The sequence below is a fragment of the Meleagris gallopavo genome, chromosome 8, assembly GCF_000146605.3.
Source record: "Meleagris gallopavo isolate NT-WF06-2002-E0010 breed Aviagen turkey brand Nicholas breeding stock chromosome 8, Turkey_5.1, whole genome shotgun sequence".
Classification (NCBI taxonomy): domain Eukaryota; kingdom Metazoa; phylum Chordata; class Aves; order Galliformes; family Phasianidae; genus Meleagris; species Meleagris gallopavo.
In genome coordinates, this window is record NC_015018.2 from 11,602,828 (window position 1) to 11,612,170 (window position 9,343).

The 9,343-nt window shown below is 43.6% G+C and overlaps 1 protein-coding gene across 1 annotated transcript in view; it reads right to left on the reverse strand.

Annotated features, from left to right (window-relative positions):
- Positions 1–5,808: 5,808 nt before the first annotated feature.
- Positions 5,809–9,343, reverse strand: part of PPIF (peptidylprolyl isomerase F) — a 6,246-nt gene continuing 2,711 nt past the window's right edge. The window contains exons 3-5 of the mRNA XM_010714333.3: positions 8,384–8,480; positions 7,544–7,619; positions 5,809–7,115 (exon numbers count right to left, since the gene is read on the reverse strand). Of these exons, the coding sequence (XP_010712635.1) occupies positions 6,980–7,115; positions 7,544–7,619; positions 8,384–8,480 (309 nt within the window). The 3' untranslated portion in view covers positions 5,809–6,979. The remainder of the gene's footprint in view (positions 7,116–7,543; positions 7,620–8,383; positions 8,481–9,343) is intronic.

Consider the following 9,343-nt stretch of genomic DNA (forward strand, 5'->3'; position numbering starts at 1 on the left):
TGAAAACATGCTGGGAGCGCATCCCATTAAGCGTCAGTTACCAGCTCTTTATTTACAACTTACAAAAGTCATCGCATTTCAGATCTGTCTGAGGAAATGAAAGGTTGCTTTGATTTCTTTCTAAGCCATGAATTTTGTTACCAAAAAAAAAAAACAAAACCCCCAACAAAAAAAACCCCACTGCATTAAAATACAAATGCTGATTATTAAAAAGCAAAGCCAATAAAAACGATCCAGAGGACAACATTCCTTAGTGAAGACCATAAAACAAAAGGACATGGGAAGGACGTTTTGGAAAAAAGCGAGAGGAAATTAACTGCCAGCTAGTCCTGGAAGCAGAACAGGTCACATGAACAGACTTCAAAACAAGTCAGATGCAGTACCCTTTCAGACTCATCATCGATCATGCTTCATAGGATGGAATGTGGCTCCTCAGACACTGCCCACCACACCAGGAGCATTAGTGGGCAGGGAGTTTTGCATGCTGTCAGCTCCTGCACATCCAGGCACATGGAGCATTGTTCAGGGAGAGCAAAGAGAGAAGGGATGAGAAGCTCTTGGGTCTTTCATTGGATTAGGTGTTATTTTAAGCATTAGAGAGCAATTGTAGCTAGCTGCAGGCTTCGTAGGCAGGCATTCAGTCAGTTTCATGCCGAGGTTTGATCTAGGTTCATGTCTACTTTTAATAAACCAGTGGCTGTAATAAAAGGCAAGGAACTTGAAAATGTGCAGGGCTAAGATGTAATATCATATAGTTCATCCTGCAAGGCAGAATGCTGATATCTCACTAATGCATATTAGAGGTTGTTGGAAAGTTTCCAAAAGTAAAGGACTTAGCTTATATTCTTGTTTTTATTCTCTCTGCTCTATAGCCTTTTTCCCTCCATTTTCCATCTTTCCATGTCAGCTGTGCTCACTTTTGCCAATGGTTTTCTGGAGGCAATGAAGCCACCTCGGTGTTGGTCCTCCAGCTCTGAGAAACCTGGCTACAAGACCACAAAAAAAACCCAAAATAAAACAAGAAAAGAAATAACTGGTTGTAAAGTAAGCGTATCCCCAGCAGGAAATACTCTTGTCCCAGTAAATCACACTGGATTGGAATGTAAGAAAAATGTCACTCATTAGATAAGATCTGTATCAACCTGAAGATCACAGAAGTGATTTTCCTGCTCTTTTTCCCTTGGGGACCACTCCCCTCTTCCAGCATATCCCACCTACCCGGCTGAATTTGGTGGCCAGCCAGTGACCCCAGCGCAGAGCAGGGCAGGCCTCGGCATCCAGCTCAGTGGAAAGGCAGTGACCACAGGACTGCATCAAGCAGGTGAGACCAGAGCTGCTACCAGTTTTTCACCCAGACACACAATTGTGGCTGATTGTGAGTGAAGATTTTGTGTTGAAGTTACAACCTTAGAGACAGGCACTCTAATGACAAAATAGGGGGAAATTCGGGATAACAAATTACATCATTAGAACATGAACAATTTAGGGTCTTGTTAAACCCAGGACCTTAGTCAGCAATGACACACTGGGGCAATATTATTTTAACTCTTTGACTCCTTGATAGAGATTTAAGGCTACTCTGTCAGGGGCTCTGCTCGCAAAGAACAACATGGAACAAATTTCTGTTATCTGCAAGCTGCTACTGAAGCCATTGAAAAACTCCATTCAGCTTTATTCCTGAGAAACAGCTTCTGGGCAGAGGAAGCTGGCACCGGCTGGTGCTCCAAATGCCTGAAAAGAGGAAGAAAAGGAACTGAGTTCTCCTGGCTGGGATAATAATGTCTGCAGCTGCAAAGTCCCACTGGGAGCTTTTTCAGTTTAGAAAGCAAAGAAAACAGAAAGTGCAAAGAATAGGTAAACCTGCTGCCAGCTGCAGGATGCTGCTGCGAAGCTGGGACGGGACATTGGGAGCAGGCGACATCCCTCCTTTACTCTGCTGCTCCTCAGCACCTTCAGGATCAACTGTGGGAGGTGGCAGCCAGCTCATTAGCTGGGGCAGCAATTAAAAGGGGAGTGAATCCACTACCTGCTGCTGGACAGTGCTGTGGGACTGCTGGAAGTGCTCCAGGAATGGGACTGCAACTGATGGAGAAGAGCTGGCTGCACACATTGAACATCACGCTTCTGACATTGTGTCTGTAAAGTGTGGGGCAGTACGGGGTTTGCAAGCAGCAGGACCCCAAGCAGGGCCATAGTCTGCTGGAAGACATTGGGTCAGGATGGGCTCTGGAAAATTCTTTCACAGTATTGTGAAGAGGAAAAAAAACATTTTCTTTCATTTCATCATGAAAGGAGCAGTGCTGGAAAGGTGAAGAGGAAGACGTAATTATCTCCACTATTGTTCCAAAACAATTTCTGTGCTTTCTGTTTCTAACTACAAGTAATCCTCCAGCTCACCCTGGAAAGGAAGTCATCTTTGCAACTAAAAGGAGCATCTTATTTACCTTCATTGTGTGTTCCTGTGTCTGTGTGCACGAGCACTGTTTTGCAAATCCAGAGCAGCACAGCTCATAGCAGCTGTGAGGGAAACCAGATGACAGTGCTGGAAAAGCGAGCAGTTTTGCCCTGACCCCGTGGGCACTGTGTTAGAGCAGCAGCCACCACTGAGCGGCTGGTCCTGCAGCCATCTCCCCTTCTCCCCCTGCCGTGTTAAGCTCTCCAGCTCTGTGCAATCCTGATCACTCTGCAAGCAGATGGAAGCATTCAGCAGAGAGCTGCTCAGGCTTTTTTCCTGCTTGGAGTCAGGAGACGCTGCCCCCCCATGCCTGCTGGTGTTTGCATGCAGCAGCTCAATGCACCAGGGGTGGTTAAGGTCAGCATGGAGCAATAGCAAGAGTGTGCAGTATGGGCTGCGGCTCCAAACTGGGTGCTGCCCCTTGGCCCTGCTGGGCCAGCCATGGGCTGGGCAGTCCCATGGACATGCAGCAAGCGGGGACAAAGAAGGCAGAGCTTCAACATCTACAGTTTAAGCATGGGAATATTCTTTAAAAATTCAGCAAAGCTTTTATAGGGTGCTGGCAGCACAAGCAAGCCACGTGACATTGCAAGGCTGAGCTCGTGTGTTGGCATCCCCCGGATTTTAATGCACAGAATCACGTAGCTTTCTCCAAGGACACTTTGCACTTTGTTTGGCCTTGGCAACCATCAAGTTAATAGCAAAGCCTCTTCCAAAAAAATAAAATCCCAACCAAACACTGACTTTTGGCAGGCAGAAAAAGAATCCAAGGCACTGCATCACTTGGAGCAAGCACTGTTTAGTGCTAACGCAAAATTTATGGCTGCAGCAGAGCTGAAGCGCGCAGCTGCTGCCTCCTCATGCCTCAGATCCCAGGGGAGCAGCTTCTGGTTGCTGGGCATGGCTCAGATGGATGGAACAGAAGAAAGGATGGACAGACAGATAGATGGATGGGCGGACAGACAGACAGATGGGTGGCATTTGGCCCCACACCATAAGAGTGTGCTGGGGGTGAGGCCAGAGTGAGCAGGAAAAGCACCCGGTACTTGCGACTGCTAAAAGCGATTTCCACCTGGTAATTTCAGCAGCTGCTCTGCCCACCTTCTCAGATGTAAGTAGGAGGTGAGTGAAAATGAGAATGGTGACAGTTTTCCCCCCACAAAGCTCTCTATCTGCACATTTTTAACTTCTCCCTGACCCTGTTTTAAAGACACGGTCAATTTTTTTCCTTCTGATGCATGCTCTTTTTCCTTTGCTGTTCTGGCTAGTAAAAAAAAGTGATAGTTCATCCAAGCTGTCTTTTGGGTGGTTACAGTCAATGATCATCAGAGCCACACTGCAGCCTCTGGATCCACCCACCACTGCCCTCCCTCAGCTGGAGCCAAGGAATGCCAGAAGAAACACAGTGCCCAGTGCCAGGCAGCACAGCAGGAGCCCAATGCATGGTCCCACTGCCCCGAAGCAGAGCTGGGCTTCAAAGTGCCACTCAGCAGCAGTGGGCTCATACCCAGTAAAGCACAGGGCATGTTACCAAACCAGAGCTGGCTGTGGGGCTGTGGATGCGGGCTTGAAGCCCAGTTCCCTACCCATTTACACCGCTCTCCTACAGAGCACTGCTGCCTTCTTGAGGGAGGGGTCACTGTGCAGCTGGGCTTTTCTCCGTTCTGCTCTAACTTCATCAGTCCCAATGATGACCTAATTCTAAATTTTCGTTCACTGAACCTCTTAGCAAATAACAAGCAACTCAGTCAGCACTGACCTCTGATACACTGAACTCAGGTCAAAACCATCAGCAGTATTTCGCTTCCAGCAGTGTCCCAGGACATCTTCACTGCCGACACTGCAGAGAGAAGCTGTCAGTGGACAACACCACACTCTCCCAGACCTGGCTGCTTTGGAGCCAGGAGGGAAGATCTCTGCAGCCACAAGCCTTCAGCCTGCAGCACAGCATCCGTTGTCCCTGAAAAGGCCACATCAAGTGGCCTAATTCACATCCTCCATGCTCTGACTGTGGATACATTGTCACAGGCGATGCATGCACTGCAGCAGGGAACAGTATTTGATACCTCCGATGCCACTTCTTCCAAGTATTTGAACATTACAAACGCAAACAGCCCCAGCACCAATGAAAGCAACCTATGTAAGCAGAGTCTGGGACGTAATTAAAACACGAGACTAAATAAAAACATTTGTGAGTTTGTTGAAAAAACTCCGCAATACAAACCCGGTTTTTTGGCGCACATCTGCTGGCACTCCCTGGCTCCGGGCACTGCTTCCCGCACCCCCTCCACCTCGCGCCCGCCTCCGGACCGCCCGACCCCGCCGGCGGACAGCAGCGCCACCCCGCGGTCACATCGCGCTTCGCCTCCCGCCTTCTGGCTCGTTAGAACACGAGGGAAACACGCAGTCGGTGGGGATTTAACATCTCAGTCGATTTCGAAAGTCACTTCGGGCCTTGTATCCTCCCACAGTTGAAACACGTCTTTAAAGCCTTTCTCTGCCCCTAGCAACGCTGCGAGGCAGAGGTCTTTGCTGTAAAAAAAGCGGCCTCCAGCATCTACTCCAGCCACCTGCACACCAATCCAGAGATGGGGCAGCACCGCAAAGGGAGAAACCACTGCTTCCCAGGCTGCTGGCAACATCTGAGGGCTCCCGGGAAATAAGAAAGCAGCCTGGGAAGCTCTAACGTCTGCTGGATTCAAGGCAAAACGGTTTCAAACTAAAAGAGGGGAGATTTAGACTGGATAGTTCTTTATAGGAGTGGTGAGGCACCGGCACAAATTGCCCAGATGGGTGGTAGGAGGCCATGGGCTTAGAAATATCCAAGGTCAGGCTGGATGGAGTTCTGAGCACCTGATTCCAGCTGTAGGTGTTCCTGTTCACTGCAGAGGAGTTGAACTAGGAGGCAGTTCTAAAGGTTCCTTCCAAACGGAAAGATTCTATGATTCTTTTCTAAACGAAGCCCATGTATACACACCAAAATTCAGCATCACATTTTTCTACTTTCAAATAAGAGCACACAGTCTTATTTAAGAAAGGAACAACTTACCCTTTTTCCTTTTATAGCAGAACTATATTTAAATTATTTTTTATATATAAAATGAGAAAACAATTGTTATTATATAAGAAACCAAAACAGCACAAATAAATCAAAAATGGTACAAAGGTGAAACAGCTCTAGTGAAAGGAAGCTCATAAATCACACTTTTCTGTAAGATTACACTCCTTCCATGTATACATAAGAATGCAGTTCCAAGTAGGAAAAAACTGCAGTGCAAATTACTTTAAAACCCGTGTGGGTAGCAGAATGCAGAGGAAGTAAATTCATAGTTGAACAGAGCTATCACATTTTATTTTTCTCTTCAGCAGAAGATGATCACATAAAACCAGTCAACTGCTTTTCCCCCCAAGCATGGAAAGCTTACAACTTTAGCAATTCTAGGAGCAGTACTGCAAGGTTCCAACATTTGTTACTGCTCAAGGATTCCACATAAAAACACATCAGTTTCTACAAATGAAACTGAATCTGATCAGCTAAATTCTTTCCTTCTCATGCATCAACCACAACAATTTTGCTGCACCCACTGGCCATGCAATTCCATGGTGACCAATTCTGACTCCTGCTGATGGATGAGAAGAAACCACAACGGAAAGATATCAAGGGCAGGCTGACCTCGCAGGACCAGAATAACAGAAAACTAGCAAATAGTTTTTTTGCTCATTCAAATAAGCTCACTACACTCTTGTTTATGTTCTCCAAGTGCAAAAATAGTCCATTTCTTGAGAAGTGTGCTGTATTCACTACATGACTGGGCCTCAGAGAAGAACTGTACTTCGAGCCAGTTCACTGGCCCATGCTCTTCTGGCTCATTTGTGGTCTTATTGCACAAGTAAAGCTCTGGAAGCAGGCTGCTACTCAATCCCAAATTCATACTGCTCCACTGAAGCAAGAAATAGTTCATTTTTAAACAGTGATTAGACTACAAAAATAGATCTAACATTAATTAAAAAACCTACAACCATATATTAATAGTTCTACTGGATCAACTTGAGACATAAAGAAAATGCTTGACAATTGCTGCAGTTATCCTTGATAAGACCAGTTAGTACCATTTTTCTGAATGATGGTGAGACAGAATAGAAAGGGGTTACTGGAACTGAAGGAAACATGGTATTACACAATTTAGCTTTTATTTACCCCCAGTTACAGAGTACTGAATTGTCAGCCCCACCACCAACTCTAGTACCTGAAGCACTCACATATTAAGAATTTTATCAGCAGGACAGGCAGACTCTCAGTTACTGTGCTACTTCTTTCAGAACACTGTAGGACTCTGCCAAGTCAGCAGACAATAGCTCAGTTCATACATGTTTTACACTTTTAATCCATATTATTCAATACAAGTATAAAAGTAGGACCAAGTTAAATAAAAAAATATGGCTTCATATTGCTACTCATGGGATCAGAAATGTTTGATTCATTCTTCACAGCATTGAAGTTGTCCTTAACAGCAGAGCAAAAGGCTATGACAGTTGGCCACAGTCAGTAATAACAATCTTTTTGGAGGTCTTTCCATTCTTGGAACCAAAGCTCTCAATTTTTTTCACAACATCCATTCCTTCCTTTACATGCCCAAAAACAACATGTTTCCCATCCAGCCTGGAAGAGAAATAACAAAGGCGTGTTTACTCAGCAACATATAGCTCAATGAAGGGATGTAAGCAGACCTTCATAGCTGTCACCTGCTGATCTACTCCAATTACAGGAAAGAAACAACTGCACTTCTAGTGACAAGAAAACCATTTAGCTATGGGCTTTAGACATGTTACAAGAGACCAAGGCCTTATCTTGCTGAGACTCTTACTTAAAACTCAGTCTACCCCAGAGCACAGAAGTAAGGCTGCTGTATTTTCAACTACAAAATGTCAAGGATAACAGTGAGGTAGGCCAGACTGAGCACCCAAGTTACACAAAGCTGTTTATTTTCTGTAAGTAATGGATAAACTAAAACACAGCCAAAAACAACTACAACACCTATGGATCCAGGCATCAACTCATTAGGTTAATATGCTAGGCTAAAAACATACCAGTCTGTTTTTGCAGTGCAGATGAAGAATTGAGATCCATTTGTGTTGGGTCCTGCATTGGCCATTGAGAGAACACCTGGAACAGAAGCATGTTTTAGATCAGTATAAGAAGTCTTTCATAGAAAAGACCATTCCCCTCTACAAGCTTAGACTAATAATGGACAGAAGACATACATGATGGTCTCCAAATCATTTCTAAATTATTTCTAATGTCAACCTCTTGTCTTTAGCTATTCCCTCCAGCCCAACCTCTCTTCCTTCTAAAGCAAGAACTGTAGTAATATTTGAGCAAGCCTTAAGTGTAATTAATATCAGCTAACTTCTACTGTAGCAGTACTAAGGAGGTAACCATCCAAAGATGATATTCAACGTTTAATCAGATATTTTTATGCACAGGTTTCCCTTTTTTTCTGGATTTTATTTAACCTTAAAAGGATATGCTTGTATTATAGTAGACAGAAGTCCCAGATTGGTTTTACTTTTACAGTAACCACCTGAGTAAAAATGAAATCAAGACTTACAAAAGAGAAAATTTAAAAAGATTAAATTTAAAGTAGTATTTTCATCTTTGTAGAATTTAAGTAAAATACCCAAAACCCATAGATATGTTTTCCACACTTCTATTGTACAAGGAGCAATATCACCTATTATGGGTTAACAGATCTTATACAGTCTAGACAAATACATGTCAAGGACAGTAATGTTAAACATCAGTAATATTTCTGTAACTCTCACATGCACCACATACCTAAAGAAGCTTCCCCTCCCCCCATAAAAGTATATTTCTAAAAACAAAGTATCAAAGGTTACAGTGACCAGAAGAGAAAAATGTTTATTTACCAGGTCCTACGTGCTTAAGTACAAAGTTTTCATCTGGAAATCTACTGCCATAAATTGATTTTCCTCCAGTTCCATTATGGTTTGTAAAGTCACCACCCTGAAAAAGAAATAGGTATTAATATTACTAGCACACAAGTGTTATTTTACACCAGAAGTACTGTTGTCAAAATATACTTTTACATTAGAGCAGATGAGTAATAAAAACATCAAATTTTCCTAAGTCTGTTCATGTGAAGAATTAAAATCATGTAACTAGATGAAAAAGAAATAAACTAAATTTCTGCTCTAGATATCATTAATATTCTCCAGCTGACATTCCTAACTCCTAAAATAATCTAACTCCTGCATTACCATTCTTATTCCAAAGCTTACTGAAAGAAATTCGGTAGTACTTTTAAGAATTAAAAGGCACCCAAGCAAATACATTACACCAAGACGCATAGCCACAAGCACAGAAGGAGAATTTTATCCCCATCCTCCTTTAAAAAAAAAGTTCTTACTCCTAAGATCTGTCATCACTATTCACCATTAACAGCTTTTCTCATGTAATGGCTGAGGGCTGGCAAAGCAGCAGCACACAGCCACCTGGGTTGCCACTCAGCAGGCAGACACATGCACCTGTCAGTGCTGACTTTGCATCACAGAATTGGACAGTCATGTGCAAACCTGTAAGTCAACTGACAGATAACTGAAAAACATTCAGAATCTCTGGAAGTCATAATTCAGAACTTTTGTATTTATTATTTTTTTAAAGATACAATAGAACAGGCCATTCCTCACAAAAATAAGCTACAAATCAGACCTCTATACCATACTTTTTCTTCAGGAAAGCAGAAACCATCATTGTAGGTTCTCCTCTACATCATTATCCCGTGCTACGTCCGAAGTACTCCACACTTCTTCAGTTGCATGTGCTTGCTGGCATGGATGTGGCCACCTCCCTTATATTACACATGAAAA